This window comes from Cnephaeus nilssonii, assembly GCF_951640355.1.
Source record: "Cnephaeus nilssonii genome assembly, chromosome: 9".
Taxonomy (NCBI): Eukaryota; Metazoa; Chordata; class Mammalia; order Chiroptera; family Vespertilionidae; genus Cnephaeus; species Cnephaeus nilssonii.
This window is the reverse complement of record NC_137080.1, coordinates 16,287,020-16,310,302: the sequence shown is the minus strand read 5'-3', so window position 1 is coordinate 16,310,302 and position 23,283 is coordinate 16,287,020. Positions and strand designations below refer to the sequence as shown.

Genomic DNA, 23,283 nt, shown 5'->3' with positions numbered 1-23,283 from the left:
AAAGATCTAGATATTACTTGGGGCCTAAATGAATGTAATTTTCAAATGTAATGAGTGGAATGAGGAAGCTGTCAGAAGACTCTGCTTTTCCTCACGTAGCTGCCATTATGTCAGAAGGGTCTAAATACTTAATTCAGTTCCCTTCTCGTAGACATTATTCATAATTCTCAGTAACTGGACTCTAGCACCGTCACATCACTCTCTGGGTTTTAATCAGTCAGTCTTAGGTTATCTTTATGAAATGAACAGAAGGATGAAGGTAACGACGCTTTGAAACTGGGATTCATTCTATGAATGTTAGGCATTACCATGGTTCAAGGGTTTCGGGGGCCACGTGCTGAGCAATCACTTCTATGGCTCTCTAATGAAGACCATGAGGAATGTGTGATTCTCCTAAGGGACCAGAATAATAAGGCATCTGCCAGTTGGTGTCGATACGAGGGACTCCTATCCCTTTCCCATACTGAACAACCAAGTCCAACTGCGGATCCCGCTGCCAAGCCCCGCTATCAACACAGACTTGGCAGCCAACTGTGGAAGGAGTTCTGCACCAAGCTCTCAAGTAAAGATGAATCCTGCCTCTCACTGAAAACATGAAAGTAACTATTGCTTTGCTTTGCTTTGGATTGAACAATAAAAGGACTAACAGCCACCCCCAACAGCCTTGTTCTTCAGACTGTACCTCAATGCTCTAAATATTGTCCTTTTGGTCTGAAGATGCCTTATTCGTTCTGGCCTTGACCCTATTCGGAAGCAGCCTTACCTAACTCACACAGAGACATCAGTGCTGCATCCTCCTCCATTCATTTACTGATACCTATTCCTCCACACGCAGTGCCCTCTCACAAGCACAGACCTCCCACAGAGAGCCTGCCCTGAGTAACTGCAGTCACCGGGGGTCACCATGCTCTAACCTCGCTACTCTCCCTGTGGCCAGAGGAGCAGCACCTGGGAGCTTGTTGCAAACAAAGACTTCATGTCACACCGAGACCTGCTGAATCCGAGCTGCAATTTCACAAGGTCCCCAGATGACTCAAAGACACGCTGCCATTCCAGAAGCACTGCTCCGTACCATGTAACCCCGTCTCCCCGGACACAATGGATTGACAGCAGGAATGAGACCCCTAAGCCAAAAACACGTATCCAGGGGCTGGCAAGCCGCCTTCCAGGGGGCTGGTATGCGCCTTGTGCAGCAGGCAGCTCACTGATGAATAGAGACTCGCCAAGCCAGACTCTATTTTTTAAAATTTCTTTTTATCGTTGCAAGTATAACAGAGGTCCCATTCCCTCCTTCCTCACCCTCCACCCCTCGCCGCCTTCACCACACTATTATTGTCTGTGTCCATGGGTCATGCATGTCAGTTCTTTGGTTAATCTCTTCCCCCAGCCCTTTCCCGCTGAGATTCGTCAGTCTGCTCCATGCGTCTGTGTCTCTGGATCTATTTTGTTCCTCAGTTGGAGGAGTGAAATGGCGATACACATACCCTTTGCCTTTGCTGTGGAGGCAAAGACGGAGGCGAGCTCAGTGACCACAGTGCAGATCAGGGGACGAGGGGACAAGAAAGGGCAGGGTCCGATTCTCCGCGAGGCCTGCCTGGGTGGCAGCGGAGACGGCTCCCCTGCCCTTCCTGCTTCCTGCGGAGCCTGGCAGTGACCTCAGTAAGCGGGGGAGCCGGAGAGAGCACATCTCTGCGTTGTGTAAGCGGGGAAAGTCCCATTAACACAATCTGTCTACCAAAATCATATCCAGATCAGATGCTCCTTGTTTCAAGACGTCTTCTCTGCTCCCCCCGACAGATTCGGCGTCTGTCTTACAGCACATGCACACAGCTCATCTCCCTAGCGGCCTGCAAGCTCACGAGGGCAAAGGCTGCGTCTCATTCATCCTGTCTGTCCCGAGTTAAACAACACAGAGCTTCTGGCACATGGGAGATACTCAGTAAATCATGTAAAAAGTGAATTACTTTGCCCATAGCGAGTACTATATATTGGCTAACATTAAATGAGTCCAAAGAAAAACCAACACATCTGATTTATGACCAGTGACTGAGATGTTATCCCTACCTCTTAGGTCAGCAGATGATGTTTACTAAATATTTTACCCACGTGACATTTTGCTGAGCATCATGATTAATGTGCAAACCCTTCTACCAGAGGCAGGGCGGCAAGTGTTTCATGAAGAAAGTTATCAGAGTTAGGAATCTTAATTAAAGTGTCCCGGACGCCATAAAAGGTGAAATAACTTCATTTTACATTTTTAACTTTTGAATTCCCTTGGTTTTTCCAGAAATCTGAGGTCACAATAACAAGTTAAACCAACCCACTTTTCCTAAGCAAATGGTATTTTCTCTGGACAGTTCATCATGCCAAATGAAGAAATAACCCACAAAGTTAAAACAGAGTTCAAAACCGAAGAGCTCCCCAGATAAGTTTTTCTTTGCCTAAATTCCATATATTCCTACATACATAATTATTTTAAATAAATCACAAAATCACTGCTTATCAAAGTCAGAATATTAGACAACACCCACGTGTAAATGTAGCATTACAAATACAAGCTAACTCAGTTCCCCGAGAAGAATTTGCTTCATAAGAACTTCAGGTTAAGACAAGTACTCAACCAGGAAACATATTCATCAATTCATTTGCTCATTCAGCAAATATTTATTGAGCACCTGCAAGCAGCAGGAACTGAGTGTACTGACTTTAGGCACATAAAAAAGAACGAAAATACGTGTCCTCAAGGAACGCACTGAGAGCAGACAGATATAAACCCAGAGAGGTATGCAGCCATGTAAGAACTGCAAGAGGCGATGCTTAGACAAGTGGGTACCGTGGGATAGACGCTCCAGGGAAGAACGGAGGGTGAGCATGGCCTTGAAATATGAGTGGACTGTCACTGGGACAAGTGACAGTGGGATAACACTTCAGCAAGCGGGCCCAGCCTGAGCCCCACTGAGGCCTGAGAGCACACGGTGCACTGGGGAAACAGCAAGTGCTCTAGTGTGGCCCGAATAGAGCAGTCACCTCAGCTGGCTGGACCTGAAGTGTCCAAAAACCGTGTCCAATGAGCCTCACATTAATGCACCTATTCTCTAGATGTCTCCCTCAAAATACACTGTGGTCCAAAAAACTCCTGACAGGAAGCATGTAAAACTTACGGCTGTCAGACTAGGGTCTGCCTAAAAAAACTGATCAATGTGTAAATAACAGGCAAGTCTCGTAGTTCTAAAAAGCTCTGTAACAAGTTAAGAAGTCCTGACACCTTCTAGACCACTTTATAACAAGCACCAGGCTTGGCTTACTTTTCTACCCACTACCCAGCAGCCCCCAGAGAGAAGCGTTCTCCACTTGTCTCTTGTGCTGAGGATCCAAGGGATGATGTGATAAAGTGAAAAAAGAAACAGTTCCCAGTCCCACTGCAGGTCAGTGTATGGTAGTTGTAAGCCTTGATTATTACACTCATTGTCGTTTTTGTCAGAGGTGGGCTAAAAAAGCAAATGAATCCCAACGTTTGGCTTTTTCCCCCCCCCCAACATTTGGCTTTTGTTGTTAGAAGTTCAAGCACAAGTAAAGACTCTATAAAATACTACGGCTAATTTATGCATCAAGAAAGCAACAGAGAACAACTTTCACGAAGCATGTCATTAGTAACTAGAGGGCGAAGTGTATCCTAATAAAATTTAGTAGTACTGCATCATAGCTGTGTGATATGCATTTTTTCCAAGGGTAACATATATAACACACCCATTCATTTAAGCTTACTTCGTTAAACTGGGCCAGACGACATCATCCTTCTCTCCTTACAAATCTATGCTAGCAATAATCAAAAAACAACGCTTGTTTTCTATCGGATCCTGACATCAATGATGCATTAATACCAAGAAAAAACAGTATGTGTCACAAACTAAACTGATCTTGCAGGGCTGATGCACAATCTAATGCTCAGTTCGTAAACACTGTCAACTTAAAGGGCTGGTGTCAGAGAAAAACTGAAGAGCAAAGCAGCATGCTAACTATACTGTCATGGGAAAGCTTTAAACATTTTTATACAGAAAAATAATCTCAAGTCATCTTCACAAGAAGGAAGCTTAAGCACTATTCATTCTTTCATCTATCTAATTATACATGCAAGTTATTTATTAGAAACTAGAGGCCTAGTGCATGAAATTTGTGCACGGGGAGGGGGTGTCCCTCAGCCCAGCCTGCACCCTCTCCAATCTGGGACCCCTTGAGGGATGTCCACCTGCCTGTTTAGGCCCGATCCCGGTAGGATCGGGCCTAAATGGGTAGTCAGACACCCCTCTCACAATCCAGAACTGCTGGCTCCCAACTGCTCGCCTGCCTGCCTTCCTGATTGCCCCTAACTGCTTCTGCTTGCCAGCCTGATCACCCCCTAACCACTCCCCTGCCAGCCTGATTGATGCTTAACTGCTCCCCTGCCAGCCTGTTTGCCCCTAATTGCCCTCCCTTGCAGGCCTGGTCACCCCTAACTACCCTCCCCTGCAGGCCTGGTCAACCCTAAATGCCCTCCCCTGCAGGCCTGGTCACCCCTAACTGCCCTCCCCTGCAGGCCTGGTCCTCCCCAACTGCCCTCCCCTGCAGGCCTGGTCCCCCCCCGCAACTGCTCTCCCTTGCAGGCCTGGGTCCCCCCCAACTTCCCTTCCCTGCAGGCCCGGTCGCCCCCAACTTCCCTCCTCTGCCGGCCTGGTCATCCCTAACACCCCTCCCCTGCAGGCCAGATCACCCCCAACTGCCCTCCCTTGCAGGCCTGGTCCCTCCCAACTGCCCTCCCCTGCTGGCCATCTTGTGGTGCCCATCTTGTGTCTACATGGGGGCAGCCATCGTGTGTTGGAGTGACAGTCAATTTGCATATTACTCTTTTATTAGATAGGATACAATTAAAGAGGTGCAGCTGGGATTTGAATAAACAAAGGATTGACAGGCCCCCCAGAAGCAGAAATCATGGGCAGCTGTGGCCACTCCTAGGGCTAAAGAACCAAGTGAGTAAAGAAGTTTCTGGAGCCCAGTGAGAATAAGAAACATGGGTGAGAGAACACCTATGGGGAACTTACAATCATACAGCTACTGCGAGAGCTGTGCACTGACTTAGGAAGGGAGTGAGGAAGCAATGCATCCACTATTCTCTCTTTTCATACTATCTTTTGCCAATGACAACCCTCGGCCGAACACAAATAGAAATCGAGATGGTAAGAAGCATGGAGAAGCAGTCCAGAGAGGCACCTTCTAGAGTACAGGACAGGTCAGAGATGGTTCAACAACAGACACAGGAAGACGATTACCCAAATTCCAGCCGTTCACTTAAGCATTATTTAAATTACGCCAATTAGGAATAACAAACCCCTTCATTTGACTATATCCTTAAAGACCTTAGAACAGCTCTTATACCACTTGAGGAAATAATGTATTTGTGAGGTTTTATAAAATGTGATTTCTAAACAACTCCGAGACCATGTGGATTCCAGCAACAGAGAGGAATCAACAGGACTACTCCAGCCATGAAGACAGAAGAGAAGCAATCCAGAGACGGAAGACGCTGATGTGGCCTTCCCATACTAGCAGTTAGCAGCTGTGCATCACTGCAGGTTGCCCAGGACCAAACCAGAGAGTCGGACCTGCATTACCACCATTTGTCCACCATCCAGAACTGTAATGTCAGTGCTGACATGTACACATAAGGAACTGTTGGACATTGAAATTGGGTCTCAAAAGAACTGTTGGCCCAGAAAGAAACTCACTAACTCACTACAGACTGATTCATTTGCCTGTCACCATAACCATTATTGCTTGTCTCATTTTCGGTTCTTATAAGTGTATTTCTAATAGCACATGATCTCACTCATCTAGGGGAAATAATGAACAATATAGACTGATGAACAAGAACAGACCCAGAAACAAGGAGGCATGGATCAGACTGTCAGGCCTCAAAGGGAGGGTAGGGAAGGGTGGGGGTAAAGGGGAGAGATCAACCAAAGGACTTGTGTACAAGCATATGAGCCTAACCAACGGTTAAGGACAACAGGGGGGTGGGGGCATGTGTGGGGAGGGGTGTGGGATGGGAATGGGGGGATGAGGACAAATATGTGATACCTTAATCAATAAAGAAATTTTTTAAAAAAATGTGATTTCTACCCAGAAGGTTTATAATTACGAGAAAAAGGAATGCTAAACATATAATGTAGGAACACAGGGCAAGTTTTCCCATGACATGTTATTGTGTGTTTTTTTCTTTTACCTTACGATTAGTACAAACACTAATTTGTGAGTTATCGAGGTTTTGCTTTACCTTTGTGGGAAGAACAGTGGGGATTACTATTAGTTTTGCTTCAAGGAAACCATTAAGAGAATTACCTCTAACACGTTCCCTATGCTGATTCACGGTATATCTGCCCTTCAGTGCACTCCAAATCAATGTGAAAATGGGGATCGTTTCTTCGTCTACACTTGGAAATAAGAAGGAAACCTAGAACTGCTCCTACCTCCGTAAAATAACGACATTTAATAATTTTCAATGATTTTCATCTTCTCTCTTCCATGAAAAACTACAACTTGCACTACTTCCCCAAACATACATTTTTCGTTTCTGTGAATTCAGTGACCATCCCCCCTCCTGAATATTAATGCTTTCCATTAGATCACTACTGAGCATAAGATCCATGTTTCCTGAAAATCTCTTTGATGCCCCAAAGGGTCTTCAAACTTAACATTATCAACACATCTTAAATGGAATTAGTTTTCCACCCACTTAAACCACTCATCTTCCTCAAGATAGAGTCCGTTTCATGCCTCCTTTACTCCCACCACCCATCAGTCACCCAATCTTTTATTCTACCTCTATTCTTTTTGACTCCTCTATCCCCTTCCCAATAACCCAGGGTTGCTCATTCTGCTGTCCTTGCCAAAAAATGAGAACAAGCGTAATAATCTCTAGCGTGTGTTGAGAACACTTAGGATATGTCAGAGATGGTGCTAAGCACTTAACATGCGTGACATCATTTAGTCCTCACTAAACTCTTATGACAGGGACTATTACCACCCCAACTGCCACTAAAAGATGTACAGACTGTACTCAAGGTTATAGAGATGGTATGAGGCAGGGTGAGAGTTTATTTTTTATTTTATTATTAAAATGTATTTTTATTTATTTCAGAGAGGAAGGGAGAGGGAGAAAGAAACATCAATGAGGAGAGAATCACTGATCAGCTGCCTCCTACACACCCCCTACTGGGGATCATGCCCTTGACCAGAATCGAACCTGGGACCCTTCAGTCCACAGGCTGATGCTCTATCCACTGAGTCAAACCAGCTAGGGCCAGGGTGAGAGTTTAAATCAAGTTTGAAATTAGTGCTCTTCCTACCTTTTCCTGCTTGGCACATTCAAAATTTCAAGGCTTAGTTTAATGTGTCTAGTCTTTAATGAAGCCCTCCCAATCTCTTCTATCCTTTCTTTTCCTACGCTCTCAGTATTTCCCACCCACATTCATTATAATACACATTCTTACTTATACATTGGTCCATTTATTAGTTCTTTTCACAAATATATTTTGAGAGCATACTCTACTTGACACAGTGCGTGATACAGGTTATCAGCAGTAAGCAAGCCTGGACCTGGCCTCCTGGAGACCAGTGGGAAGGAGAGACTTTAAGTAAATAGCCACACAAATACACCATAAAGTCCCAGATGATAATTGCTATGGGGAACAACTTCAGGTGCTGGTGACGTGTCTGTCTCCAGGCATCGCATGAGTGCCAGGAAAGCCGCAACCTCAACCTTTTCATTTCCCCAGCACTAACCTGTTCCCTGTATTGATACCCAGTTGGAGTTGAGGTAAGAAATTATAGGAACTGTTTAGGTTTGAAATTAGATTTCTAACTGGAAACAATAAAATCAAACTTGCAGAAATGGAATGGTAAAACTTTTTGGTCTCATAACAAGATTTAAAGGGGCAAGAAGACAAATATTATGAATGAAAAAGGCTGTCTCAATGTAAATCTTTCAATTCAGGAATGCATTTGTTATATTTGATATAGTATGAGTTTGACAGAGTTCAGAATATAATGAAAACCTTTTTTATTCAAACGTTTGCCAGAAGGGAGATGCTGAGTGAAGGCCTGGAAGCATAAACTGGCACATGAGAGAGTTCTTGTTACTGCTTGTCGATATATTCTGTTTACACCTTTTTCATCTACTGAGTACAAAAAAATTAACCAGTGGTACTTATAACCCCCCCCCCCAAAAAAAACTATTCAAATGAAATCCCCAAATATGATACTTGAGATCTCAAATTTCATGTGAGATACAATCAAAGGTTATTTCTTGCTATAAAATAACTGTGGTAGTTTCAAGCAATTTTTAACATTCTGTGCTAAATGCTTCTGAATTTACAGCCGACGCCATAATAAGTACTCAAAGAGTGACATTTTGAATTGAGATATTGTAACTCAATGACACAGAAAGAATAATATTGAAATACACATTACAAAGGTTTTATCAATAAATACAAAACCTGCTGTAGGCTGTAAACAACAATAGAAAAAGATTTTAAATTGCTCAGACATGTCACACAGTGGTAGCAACCTTTTTTATTTATTTGTTGCCTTATGACTCAATTTATTGCATCAAAATACTTGAATTTACTGCTTTTATAGTTATGATAAACTTGGAAGTGGGTTCTATTTTTTTGGGAAATGCAATTTTAAAAAATTCAGCAAACCTAAAAATTATTCCCTGGTTCACCACAAAGAAGGAACATCCTGGTCTCAGTTGGTTTGCTGGAGTATCCATGTCCCTACTCATCACATCCAGACAGGTATAAGCCTGTAAATCAGGCAGTTAATGTTAATGTGAGACCTTGGAGTTCAATGGTTTGATGATGAAAACGCTACATTAATATTACACTAAACAATCAAATCATTTCTTCAGGAATTGTTTGAATGAGTCCTAGAACTTTGTGTAATATAAAACAGAGGGATTATTTACATTTTCTGTTATAGATCTTCTATAAAAGTAAAAAGGAATAATAGCCATAATCATCCTCCAATTCTCTGTAGCTTTATTTTTCTTGAAAGTTGCTTAATAGTTTAATTTTACATTGAGATTTTCATCCCTCACCCATTTCCATAGATTTTAACTGCTTCATAGTCAGTAACATTTGTGTGTGTTTTTTTAAATATATATTTTTATTGATTTCAGAGAGGAAGGGAGAGGGAGAGAGAGATAGAAACATCAATGATGAAAATCATTGATTAGTGCCTCCTGCATGCCTCACACTGGGGATTGAGTGCACAACCCAGGTATGTGCCCTGACCGGGAATCGAACCGATAGGTCCACACTCAACCACTAAGCCACACCAGCTGGGCAGTAACATTTATTTTGTATTGAATTCCCCCTCCATAAATTTCCTTCTTTGCTCACCTAAAGTAAAACCCAAGTTTATTAGATTTGAGACTTTGATCCGTTTGCCCCCTGCTTCTCTTCTTACCTACAACTGCCCTGACAGACACTGGAGGAAGCCTGATACTGGGAAATGTTACCAGAGTGCCCTTGGTTCATTCAGAATTATGCAAATATAGGATCCTATCATTTTAACATTTTCCATATGAAATACATCTGCATTGTGATAAATTATGTCATCATAAGATAATTTGGTGATTTGGGATGAAATGAAATCTGTAACATTTTACTATTGCTATAATTGCATATTAAATTATATCGCCTTTTACCCACTTCATAAGAGCAATATATTTTTAAATTGTGCCCACTTTGATTTAATTATCCTATAAAAGGGTAATATGCAAATAGGCCAAACAGCAGAATGACCACCAGGGGACAAACACTCAATGCAAGAGCTGCTCCCTGGTGGTCAGTGCACTCCCACAGGGGGAGCGCTGCTCAGACAGAAGCCAGGCTGATGGCTGGCGAGTGCAGCGGCAGTGATGGGAGCCTCTCCCTCCTCTGCAGCAGCACTAAGGATGTCCCACTGCTGGCCCGTGGGGAGTGGGCCTAAGCCGTCAGTTGGACATCCCCCGAAGACTCCCGGACTGCAAAAGGGTGCAGGTGGGGCTGAGGGACTCCCCTCCAACCCCCCAAGTGCACGAATATCATGCACCAGGCCTCTAGTGTATACATATTTTAATTGATACAAATTCTAAAATAGTATAGTCTGAGTTTATATATATTTGTAAATATATAAATTATAAATATATAAGTTATATAAATGCATATTATATAATATATATAATAAGAAGTCCTTGTAACAGAAGTAATTTCTGACAGCATCAACAACATAGAATTAGAACAAAAATAACCTAAGACTATACAGTCAAATAAAAGTATTCTATTGCTAAGTCAACATTCAAAATCACTGTGAGGGTATTACTTAAGTTATAAAATTTTGTAACCCAAAATACACTTTTTAGAGAAGAAAAAAAATGAAAGATTTTTTCTTCCTTACAGTTATACCTTAAAGATACCCAGATGGTACCTTAAAGATACCCTGCACAAAATTAGAAAAAAAAATTAACTAGGAGGGTCTAGCAGTTTCAAAAACCAATGGGCCTTTAAGAGGCTTTCACTAACCTAATCTAGTTCATCACTATAACTGTGTGGAGGAAACTACTAGCTAAGAAGCCATGGTCCCCTCAAAGCTACAGAATGAAAAAATGCAGCAACTATTTCTTTCAAGCCACGGAACATGGGTGAAAACTTACCTTCAATGGAGATGACTTCAAACAGCCTTTGAGACCACTTCATCCTGCCATTCTGCTGTAATGACAAGGATGGAAACTACTGCCGCAGCCTCATCACTTTTCCACTTCCTTTACTGCAAAGTTCCCAGTGCTGCTGCACCTTAGCGTTCCCTCGTGAGGCTCAAAAATTTGCCAGACAACTGTTCTGGGGTGAGCCTGGGCCCTGGTGTCTAAAAGCGCTCCAGGTGATTCCAGTGTGCAGTCAAGGCCTGTGAACTATTGACTCGCTCCCAGAGTTGCTGCCTTAGGTTTCCCTGCCTTCAGTCTGCCCTCCTGTGACATCCTCTATTAACACTGCCAGAATGATCTTTCTGTAAGGCCTACAGAATTCAAGTCAAACTCCTGAGCACAGTGTCAAAGACTCCACAGGATCTGCTCTTAAACACCTGACCAGCTGCCTCCCCCACTCTCTCTCCACCAGCTCCACCAGCTCTTGTTTTCCACACGTCAGCCTCAGCCTCTATGCCTGAGGACTGACTCATCTCTTGCTCGGAAATGCTCTCCGCTGTTTATCTGTTTATCTGCCTGGAGAGTGTCTTCTCTGTGAAGCCTCTCCTGACATCCTAACCTCCAGCCTCCCATCATGTTCTCAAAGCACAGGTGCACGGGTTTCACGTTTGTCTGTCTGGTTTTGCTGTTTGACTAGTCACATTGAAGTGTTATTTTAGAGCGCATGTCTCTCACCATCATTAGGCATTTTTTTGGAGCAAGGAGTATATCTCATTTGCCTCTGTATCCCCCAAACTTAGCACACTGCCTATCGTATACTGACATTTTGTATTTGCTGAATAAATGAATGAACAGCATTTTATACTATTTTCACTTATTACCAACAGAACCAGAAGGGATTCATATTGGGTCTATGAACAACTCAAGCTCATAGTAAATTTAAAAAGTCTTAATATTTATTTAATACTTAGTAATAGTAAGGACCATTTCTTTACAGATTAGCCTTCCAATTACGCTTCTAGATGAATGTGAAACATGGTTAAAGTCAAAGAAAAACCTTAATTTAAGTCCTCAAGAGTGCTCTCTGATTATCAGCCTCCCTAGACCACACATTTGCAGAATCAGAGCCAATAGATACTCACCTTGGAGTACGGTTAGGGAAGGAAGCCCACTTAATGCCCACCACAAGTTGGCCTACTTTGGCTGCTCCCATCATGTGACATTAACCCACAACTCTGGTGAACATGCTTACTTTGTATTTGCTTTCTGATCTGGAAGGGGTGGGAATATGTCCTTTTTTCTTGAAGGTTGTAAAGTGCTTGCATTGAGGGCATGGCTTGGTGCTGGCATCAATACGGCCAAGTTCCAAGAAGTATTTATATTTTATGGAGTCTTCATGCGTTAGGTTATAGACAACCGTTGTTTCCTCCAGGAATTCAAAGCATTCTGTGATAGGGCATTTGATTTCTACTTGGCCAAGCTGTACCTGCATGAAAGAGCAGACGGGAGAGAAAACAAAGCCACTGGTTATTGCATCTCTCTTCTTTTTCTTCACGTAGTATTTTTTAATGATTATAGAAAATAATTAACTGTTATTTTTCATGATTCCTAACATGGTCAATGCTAAGCACGTTGGTACCTATATTGAGCAGTACCAAAGTAACTAATCACTCTATGTTTCCAAAAGGATTTATAGTGTGTTTAAGCATTCTCTCTCATTATAGTATTTGTGAATGTCGAAGGACCTAAACCACAGGCTCACCAAAGTAGCAAATTATCATCCCCCTCTCTGGAAACCCCAGGGTGAGGCAGCCACTAAAGGAACAGCTGGGATGACAAGGTATTTCAGATATTTCAACCTTACTCCAGAACACCTCAGCACTGAACTTCAGGCACATGCAACCATTTTAAAAGGACAAAGAAGAGATTATGAATATATATATCTATATGTGTAATTTAAAAACTACCTGCTGAAAGTGTAAACGACTACATACTTTTATGCTACTATTGTACAAAACAGGATCCACAGAGGTTTTTCAAATATTTGCCCCAAATGATTTTTTTTCTATTTTTTATGAGTCTGCCTACAGTTGCGATCAGATTTTATTGCATCGTTAAAAGAGTTATGATGTTATTATATCCCACATTATGTTTTATCACAAATCATTTTCATGTATAGCTCAAGACAGAAGCCCTCTGAAGATTTTTAAATAGAAACTATGTGTGCTATTATAAGAAACTGGCTTAATGGGATGGACAAGACATTTTAAAAATTAATGTTTCCTCTTTCACATTCTGTCGACATTTGTTCAGCCCGTGTCTGAGCCAGGTGCCGGGTTAGGCACTGGAGCTTTGCAAGTGTCTATCAGTCAAGAGGCAGTCGTGACACAAAGTGGTGAATATGGCTAACAGGGTGTCAGGGAGGGTACGGGGGAGGCTTTGTAACCTCACACGCAGAAGGCTCAGATGAGTCTTCTTGGAAGAAGTGAGGTTTCAAGTGAGATCTTAAGATTAGCAGGACTTTGTCAGACAAAATAAAAGGTGTTTCCATAGACAGAAGACACAGCAGGGGCAAAGGCCTGGAGGGAAAGAGCACAGAGCACACTGCAGGAGGGACACCCATCTTTCCCACACGCCCAGGGGATCCAGTATGCCCTCCGGTACACGCGCCCTAACTTAAAGATGCAGCCTTAGCGGCCCTGGGCGATGAGCAGGAAGACTGAAGTACAATGGGTAGTTCAGAAGGATGAGGCTGTACAGACAGATCAGAGCACCAGGGCAGAGCAGCAGAGCATGAAGCCATCAGAGAAGTCTGGACGTTTTCCTATGAGAGTGGAAAACTGTGGTTTTAGCGTGTAAAAGATGACTTCTTTTCACTCCTCACAGGGACTCACTTGGGCCATCTCAGTGACCCTTATTTATTGGGAAGGAACATACTTTAGGGGGTAACAGCCGGAGGTTTTTTTTGTTTGTTTGTTTTTGTTTTTTTGTCCCAGGTCAATGTTTTAATCTGGCCTCCCTCAACTATAAATTTATTTGTTCTAACTATATAAATGATAACAATGGAAGTAGCAATTTCACAGCCACCCAGGAACAGTCAGATCCTTGGGAATGGAATATCCTTTAGGGACCAGAATGCAAGGCAGCTTACGGGAGCGGGTTATCTCGTTACTCCCCCGGCAGCGGTGTTTGTTACTACACCACATTAGGATACCTGCCATCTAACATCCAACCAAATACCTTTTCTTCTAAAGTGTTTCTCAAATCTGCCTGCAAATCTACTCCATCTCCATGGGACACATCATTTCCTTATGCTTTCACACTGTCTGCATTTTGCCTTTTCCATACCTTCTTTCTAAAAGCTCCCAAATCCCTACCCCACTACATTGAGTCAAATGATCTCATATTTTATTAAACAGAAGCACTATGATCATATTTCCTCATATTTCCACTGCTAACTGCCCCCATCTATTTTTTTTTTTTGTCTTTCTTCCTTTTACGGTATAGGGCCCGAATCTACTTCCAGGACAACGGCATGAGTCACTTGAAGTATTTGTTGAAAATTCAAGTTTACTGGCCCACAAAGCACCTACAAAATTTTAATCATTGCTGATAAGCTAGTCACTGGCAATTTGGAACAATTACTCATACAAGCCTTTGAATTACTCATACCTCTTCATACGAGCAATATCCATCTTTTCATAATAAAAGGCTACTCATGGCCTATATCTCTTGGCCTCTACAAGTCTATCTTTTTTTCAGAATAATTTCCTGAAAAAAATCACTAGCAAACAAGTCATCATGATTAAGCAAAGTACATTTATTTATTTAGTCAACAAGATAACATATTTCATCAATTCAAGCATGCATTTTTTTTCAACATTTTAATATCTCAGAAGTCAAGATTATCTTACAATCAATAGTCTTTAAACTATGGCATTATGCCATAGTTTAATTTGCAGTGTTTTTATTTTCTTGGTGGCTCAGAATACAATACTGCAACCTACAACTGATCATGTCTTAGATTTCAATGAAATGTGGTTTTTATGGGTTAGGCAGTATGATGGCCTCTGGAGAGATGGAGAGACAGGACTTCTATTAGAGGCAATTTATGATACACAAGTGAATAAACCAGGCAGACTGTAATCAGTTATGACAGATGCCACCAGAGAAGGTATGGTATCTGAGGAGGTGCCAACTTAAACGGAGAACTAGGGGGCCTGTCATGCAGAGAACGTGGGGGAAGGGACTGCAGGCAAAGGAAACAAGGACAATGGCCCCAGGGCAGAAGGTGCCCAATGCGCCTGTGTTCAGAGAACAGAGCTGGGTGACTGGAACACATCCGAAATGAACCAGAGCACACAGGCCTTGTTGGCTGTGGTAAGAAGTGTGAATTGTATTCTACGTCCAATATGAATCATTGACTGGTTTTATGATGAGTGATATACCTCAAGTTACATTAAAAAATCAGTCAGACTCTTCCTGTAGAATGAACTGTAGAAGAACAAAAGTGGGAACTGGGAGAATGGTAGGACTCTGGATTGCACCTGTTCTTACCACCAGTGGCCTCTAACTGTGGCCGTTGTCCAGGCAGGAGATGATAGAAGATGGAACTAGGTAGCCAGAGGGAGGCAGGGGTTCTATATGGAAGTGAACCAAATGGGGTTTGGTGATGAACCAGATATGAAGCATAAAGTAAAGGAAGAAATCAAGGATGATTCCAGATTTTTGCTTGAAATAATCTGATTGGTAGGTGCTACTTACTGAGTTTTTAATAAAATATAGTTTATGTGGATATGTGATATTTGTTGGAAGTGATTCACTGCAAATTTATTATAGTAACAAGAATAAAGATCACTAATTCATCCAAAAAACATATTGAGCTCCTACAATATCACACATAAAAGATATAAAGTAGTTTAAGTCATGAATCTTGCCTTAATGTAATATGAGGATACAGTGATTAAATTTGTGTTGACAGCCTCTTCTAGCAACTTGGGATTTGATGGTACTAATTCATTTAATATTTTACCCAATGTTTGAAATTCTTTTATTAGGGATAATCATAAACATATGCAAAAGTTGGCAGATTGGTATTATGAGACCGTAAGGACTCCTTCTTCAGCTTCAACAATAATCAACTCTTGTTTTTTTCTGTGCCCTGACACAGATGGCCCTCTCATATTATTTTGAAGCAAAAACCAGAAATTATGTCATTTCATTCATAAATATTGTAGTATTTATGAAAGAAAACAATTCTTTTAAAAAACATTACCATGATATCAAATATCTCTCCAAAAGACAATAATTCTTCAAAATCAATTTAACAGTTTAAATAATGTATCATCAAAATTGTTTACAATATTTTATGTACTTAATATACTTAAAAACAAGGTATTTTTAATTTTTTATTTTCAATGCTGATACTACTGTTCATATCACTGGAAAATACACTTTCTAATTCTTCTGAACAAAAATATGCCCAATCTTGTAAGACAAAATTTACTTAACTCTAAAACAATCTCCAAGGGTGCTAGTACTAGTAAGAGATACTCTTTTCCACTTAGTGCTCAAGCTGCATGGATAATTTGCCACCTGGGAGGACTCAAAAGTAATTTAGTGACACAGGTGAAGGAGAACTCTGAAAAAGTGGCAGATTAATTAATTAAATCATCCAGGGAAAAGAAGAGAGGAAGCATAAACCTTAGACTTTGAAGCTCAATTTATCTAATGTATGGTTTATGATTTTGGCCTTGGTTTTGAGTGCTGGTCATGATAATTTACAAGGTGCCTTGGCCTTCTCTTCACTTGATACCAGGGGATTTCATATTTCCATTTTTCCTTAAAAATGGAACATGTCAGGCCCAGCGGGCATGGCTCAATGGTTGAGCATCGACCTATGAAAGGTCACAGTTTGATTCCCTGGCAGGGCACATGCCTGGGATGTGGACTCGATCCCCAGTGTGGGGCATGCAAGAGGCAGCCGATCAGTGATTCTCTCTCATCATTGATGTTTCTACCTCTCTCTCCCTCTCCCTTCCTCTCTGAAATCAATAAAAATGTTTGTTTGTTTTTTAAAATGGAACATGTCAAGGTGGCAGGGGGAAGAGAACACCACAACAAAAGCATTAACAATAATAATGAAATGTATGCCGTACCCCCTACATGCCAAGCACTGTTTTAAGCACTTTCTGTGCACTAATGATTTTGTGGAGCACAATAGAGTCAGATGCATTTTCAGGTTCATGGGTTTTCCCTTAAGTTTATCATCAGTGATTATAGGATGTGGCTGCTTTATTGATAAATGGGATTTTTTGTTTACAGAGCACTGTGCTAGGCACCTTTAATTATTAAAAATAATGAAAAACATCAAACCAAATATCCCAGAAACTCCCTCTGTCCCATGCAAGATAAATATATAGAAAATCACACTTAGGCCCATAAGTAAAAGTTCCAAAAGCCAAACAAAAGAAAGTTTCTTAAAGCAACAGAGAAAAAAGATATTCCCACATAGAAAACTTTGGCCCCAGATGCCTTGTGGGTCAATTTCACTGAGAATTTAAGTATGAAACACCAATATTACACAATAACTATGAGAGAACAGGGAAAAGGCTGGGGGAGGATCACTGCTCAAGTTGTTTTATGAGGCCAGCATAATCGTGATACCAAAACCTGATAAGGATGTTGCAAGGAAGGAAAATTACTGACCTGTCTCTGCATAAACATAGATACAAAAATCCCAAACACAGTATTAGCAAACCAAACTGAACAATACATGCAAAAGATAATATATCAAGATCAAAAGGTTTATTCCAAGAACGTAAGGCTGGTCTAATATTAAAAAATCTATTGATGTAACTCACACATTAATAAAGGAGAAAAATCATATGATTATCTCAACAGAAAAAAGTATTAAATAAATTCAGCATTCATTCATGTTAAAATCTTAGCAAACTAGGAAGAGACGAAAACTTCCTTCATCTGACAGAGTATCTGTAAGAACATCTACAGGAAACATCATATTCAATGAAGTCCTGAGGGCTTTCTTCTTGAGACTGGACATGGGGCAAATATGCACTCCTTTCATTATTTATCACTGACTAGGGCTCACAGGCAATGCAAGAAAAGCAAAAGCAAAATGAACATAAAACAACTAGAAATGAAAATATGTAATTCCCCATTTCTTGCATATTGCAAGATTGTATACATAGAAAATCCAAAATAATCTATAAATAAACTATTAGAATTAATAAGTGAATTTAGCTAACTTGCTAAATAGGTTAGTATTCAAAAATCAAATGTATATCTATATGCTAGTCACAAGCAATTTGATAATAATACAGAAACATACTCTTAAAACCTGTATAATCTTGTTATCCAGTCACCCCAATACATTTAATAAAAAGATGGAATAATTGAAACAAATGAATATTCATAGGAAAAATATCATTAGAGCAATATGAAAAATATCAAGTATGAATAAATCTAATACAAGTTGTATAATACCTCTACACAGAAATATTTGAAATATTTTTGAGAAAATAAAAAGAAGCAAATAAATGGAGGGATATATCAGGTTCTTGAATCGAAAGGTTCAATATAGTAAAAATGTAAATTCAGTCTATATTGACCTACAGATGCAAAGCCATTTCAATAAAATATCCAGTTTTCTTTCTCTCTCTCTCTCTTTTTTTTTTTTTTTTTTTTTTGAGGGGAAGGTAGGTTCTAAATTGCAAGCTGATTCTAAAAACGTATGGACAGTCATGATACTCTTGATCTAGAAAAAGAAAGTAGTAAAACTTGTTCTACCAGATATAAGATGAAGCAAAAAGTTTTAGTAATTACAAGAGTGTGACGCTGACCCAAGGATAGATAAGGTCGTATAACAGAACAACAGAGCATAAAAGAGTGCAGAACCTTACCATTTTCCTATGGGCATTAGATGTACTGACACAATAGAGCAGTGGAGAGGATTTTTCCCCCAGTAAGTTATTCTGGGTCACTTTCCCTTGGCCTCCAAAATATGCTTAGATATCCTAAAAATGCCAAAAGCAAAAGCCATTGGTGGTTTAGTTATGGAAAACTATTCTGTCCTTCCACAAATCATAATAAATTCTCTAGCTAGCGGTCGCCAACTGGTGGTCTGTGAGGTCCGAAAGGTTGGCGACTGCTGCAAACGACTCTGAAAAGTGAAACAAGAAAGGAACATTTTGCAAATACAGATGATTTTGAGGTTTACGAATAGGCAGATTAGTGCCTTTGACTCAAGTGTGGTCACATTTAAGGTAAAAGATTCAGGGAAATTATTGCAAAGTTGCCATGTTGGCCAAGAAGAGTAATATAGCAGCTCCCTAAATTTGTTCCGGTACACAGGCATTTTTAATTCTCTTGGGTCTTACAGGATGTGTTTACCCACGCTTCTTGGTTAAAGGATCTTCAAATATAAAGACAGTTATTGTGTCCCTCCAGTCTCTTCTCCCGGGAAGACATCCTCACATCTTAGTTCCTCGCATCTGGTTTGAAGTCCTTCCCTCTTCCTGGCTTTGTTGGTTGGTAACAAAGTGGGTCACCCAGAAACCAAAGCCATGATGCTAGTCTGGTCTGGCCACCGAGGAAACAGGATTATCCTCAACCACAGTAAAAACGGAAAGAAAGGAAAATGCAAAGAAAAAAGCTCCCAGGAATTTTAAGTTACCAATGTGAACCCAAGAAGTGGAAAACCTGAATGGGCCAATCACAATAGAAGACATTAGGGTGTGTTGTCTTTCAGGAAAGCATCTATTCTCTGCGTTTTCACCTGTTGCAATGGAATAGTCTCTTATCTTCTCCCTCTTTCTCTCTGTTGTTTTATCTCTTTTCTCATCTTGTCTGCTTTTACTTTCTTTTATCCTCAAATAAGGACCCTAAAAGAATTAATCTTTTATTTCTTAAAATAACTACCTTGGGGGCTTGCTTATATTGCGGTTTTGTTTGTTTGTTTTTGATCTTCCTTTTTTTAAAAAAATTACGTTCAATGTTGTTCTCTTCTGGCTTTTATTTGTTTTATTTTGTTATTCTTTTCCTAGTTTCTTAAGATGATTCCTTAGTCCCTTTTGTTTTCTGCTTTTACTCCTTATGCATACAGTTTTTGCTATGCTCTAAATTTTGGGCATAAAATGTTTCGTTTTCACTTCTTAGTGTTTCTATGCAGTTCTTTTTGGTGGCTTTTTCTAATATTTATATTTAACTTTACTTGATTATGAATAGAGAAAGTGGACTGTAAAAATCTTAATTTTAAGAATATTAAAATTTTATTTCTAGCCTGTTAAATAACCTTTTTAAAAATGTTTCTTGGGCATTAAAAATGTCTACTCTCATCAAAAGATGTAAGATTCTATGTAGATGTCTACTAAATCATAACTTTGAGGTTTCAAGTAAATTCTTCTATGAGCTCATTAATTATTTAGCTATTCGACCTGATCCTTAAAGAGGAGTACTACAATTGCTTACTATAGTTATTTCAAAGTATCTTTGCACTTTTAGTTCGTGCATTCTTGGTTTATACATTTAACTGCAATGTTGTTGGTGCAAACAGGCTTATGACAGATCAGTCTTTTCCCTACTGATGTTTTTACACTTAAATTCTCCCTCTACCTCATCAGAAATGAATCCTGCCACTTCCCCCCTCTTTTCATTGGCACTTTCCTCCTGTGACTTTGCTCCCGTCTTCTCAACACAACTTCTTGTTACTAGTAAATCACTTTGCTGTAAATGATTCTATGGATTAGTTTCAATTCAATACCCAAGTATTTATTTAGTGCCTATCATGGCCAAGGCAATCGGCTAACTACTTGGGGGAATTTAAAGATGAATAAATTGCTACCCTCAAGTAATTTCCAGTTTATCAATGGAGACAGACACGGGCATAAATGACCATAGTTCCGGCAGAGAAGCACAAAGGAGGACTTGGCTTGGGCCGTCCATGAAAAAAAGGTAGTATTTTAATTCAACCATGAAGAATAAAAAGGACTATAATGAATAGATTTGGTTATGTCTTATTTCTTAAAGAATGTGAAAAATAATACAAAAGACACATCTGATGATTTTAGATAAGAAAACATAATAAACATTGTATTTATATAAGTATGTAAAAGTATATGTGAAAAAACATGAACTCAGAGGGAAGAAGGTCTTGCTAAAAATTGATTTTGATTTTTTTCAGGTTATAAATTATTATTTTCTTATTTAGAGTTCTAATGTTTTTTTGTTAAAATTTTGATCATACAGTAATTTTTAAAATTTTGCCTAAGTAATTTCTGAACTATAACAGATGATGGATCCAGAATTATTAGCAAAACCAGTAACCAAAACTTAGGATTGGTCTTGAAAATAAGATAGGACACTGAGAATTTGGGTAAAGGTTTCTACCTATCAAAGCTAAAGTCTGAACATTATTTAAGTTTGTTTCTGAATACTCTAGGTAGTCTCCGTTTATGTCATACTAATGAATTCTGGGCTTTGTCCCAACCCTCTGCAGTGCGCAGTGGAGAAAGCAGTCATGTCCTAAGTAAACCAAACGCTGCAGGAATCCGTCCCACACGGCGCTGCCGTCCGCTCAGCAATGTTCCTTTTATGAAGGTGATATCAAATATTTGTGCGTTTTAAAAAAATCCCAAACCTTTCTTCTGGAAAAGTATTTTAACAAATAGAACAACAAAATAACTTGTAAACTTGAAGTAATCCAAGTTCGACATATGTTCTTTATTTTTACTCAAAACATTTTAAATGTTTTTCACCCCTCACAGGTTTTGGTGTTTCAGTACTGGCAAGCATCAATGGTTTCCTAAACATCAACCAAGTTAGCATAGTTCTTTAACGTAGAAAGAGCAATTTCAACAGCGTCTTTCATGCCAAAACAAAGTATCTTTGTGCACCATCCACCCAGTTCTAGGAATAGTCTGTTCATTACCTGGAGTTTGTAGATTCCATAAAGAGAAAAATAATTCCCTCCTTCCTGTCGACTAGTTATTATTTCCAGATATAAAATGCTGTTTAGTGTAGTGACCAAATTTTCCTGAATATCTATCTCCAGGAACAAAGCTAAAGTACATTTGAGTCTAAAAAAGAGAAAAAACAATGTCTTCTCCTTTGATGTTTGGATTGTATACTTCCAAAGTAGAGAGAAATCTTATCCTAGGAGTATTGCAATGTCTTTTTAAAATGTGAGTGGGATAGAGAGGTGTCAAAAAAAAAACAAACTTGCATGGTCAATGAAGATACTATAAACTTTTACTGAAAAGTTCTGCGACTAGGTTGAGAAAGAATTGAAATAGTCACAACGTTAAATGTCTTGATTTACTACAAATACATTTCAGAAAATCCTACGCTGCTTCAAAAATAATGCTAACTGTACTGTTAGTACATCATTGTACTTTTGTATTTGCTTTAATCTTTTTTATCCAGCCAGGGAGATGGATTTGGGCAGTTACATCATTCACACACCAGCACCCCCTTGGTTTCCTGGGAGTCACCCAGGAAAGCAATGTAATTCCTGGGGAGGTTAGGGACTGAATATGGAAACTTGCCTACTAAAAGATGGACTTGATAAACCTCTAACTTTGATTCTCTATTTTTTTTCAGAGAAAGGTTTTTAATGTTTATTTTAGTTTTATCCTTTCCAAACAGGAATGCACAGTGCCCTTTGGCATTCTTTCTGCCACAGAAAAGTCTAGTATTTATGACGTGTTCCTGCTCTACAGTAAAGGTTTAAATTGTAAACTTTCCAGAAACATCTGGTATTGTCAGATGAACTGAATAATAATGATAGCAGCAGCTATTATTACTAAACTAGAGGCCCAGTGCACGAATTTGTGCATGGGTGGGGTCCAGCCGGCCCTGCCCCAATCGGGGCTGGGCCTGTCAGGAAGAGGAGACAGCAGGAGGTTGGCTGGCCTGCCTGCCACAATCGGGCCAGATCAGGGCCGGGTTAGCTGGGGGAGGGGCCATGGGAGGTTGGCCAGCCAGCCCCACCCCTAATTAGTGTGTGTGGCAGCGATGGGGGGGCGGGCAGAGCAGGCTGGGGGGAGTGGCTTCAGACTGATCAGGGTGGGGCAGGCAATCAGGGGAGGGGCTGGCCTGGGGGAAGGGCCATGATGGGATTGGCCGGCTGCCCCGCCTTCGTTAGGTGTGGGAGAGGCCGATCAGGGATGGGGCCAGCCAGGGGGAGGGGCCTCGGGAGGTTGGCTGGCCAGCCGGCTCCACCCCTGATCAGGCTGGTCTGCTGGCCACAGGTCATTCCAATCGTTACTGCCTTCTGGTCGCTGGCTTTTTATATATACCAGGTGTACCAGTTAATAATATGGATTTTTTTCAATAGATGGAGTTACACATATGTTGATATATATGCATTTTGATATGTATGTTATTTTGTTGTATTGACAACAAGATTCAAAACTTCATATGTCAAATTTGCTGAAGGTGTAGATATTTTTACGCTTAAAAATGTCAAATTTCGTGCCAAAAAAAAAGGGCATTGGTGGGAAGTTTTAATTCATTACTTTACTTTGAACAAAAAGTTATCATAT

At 40.3% G+C, this 23,283-nt stretch overlaps 1 protein-coding gene across 3 annotated transcripts in view; it reads right to left on the bottom strand.

Moving 5' to 3' along the window:
- RNF217 (ring finger protein 217) overlaps positions 1-23,283 on the bottom strand; it is a gene marked incomplete at its 5' end in the record, with an annotated part of 121,360 nt that overhangs the window by 31,506 nt on the left and 66,571 nt on the right. For 2 of the 3 annotated variants that reach the window (XM_079781268.1, XM_079781266.1), the window contains one exon: positions 11,973-12,206. The exons of the other annotated variant lie outside the window; for it this stretch is intronic. In XM_079781268.1, the coding sequence (XP_079637394.1) occupies positions 11,973-12,206 (234 nt within the window). The remainder of the gene's footprint in view (positions 1-11,972; positions 12,207-23,283) is intronic. 3 annotated transcript variants of the gene reach the window in all.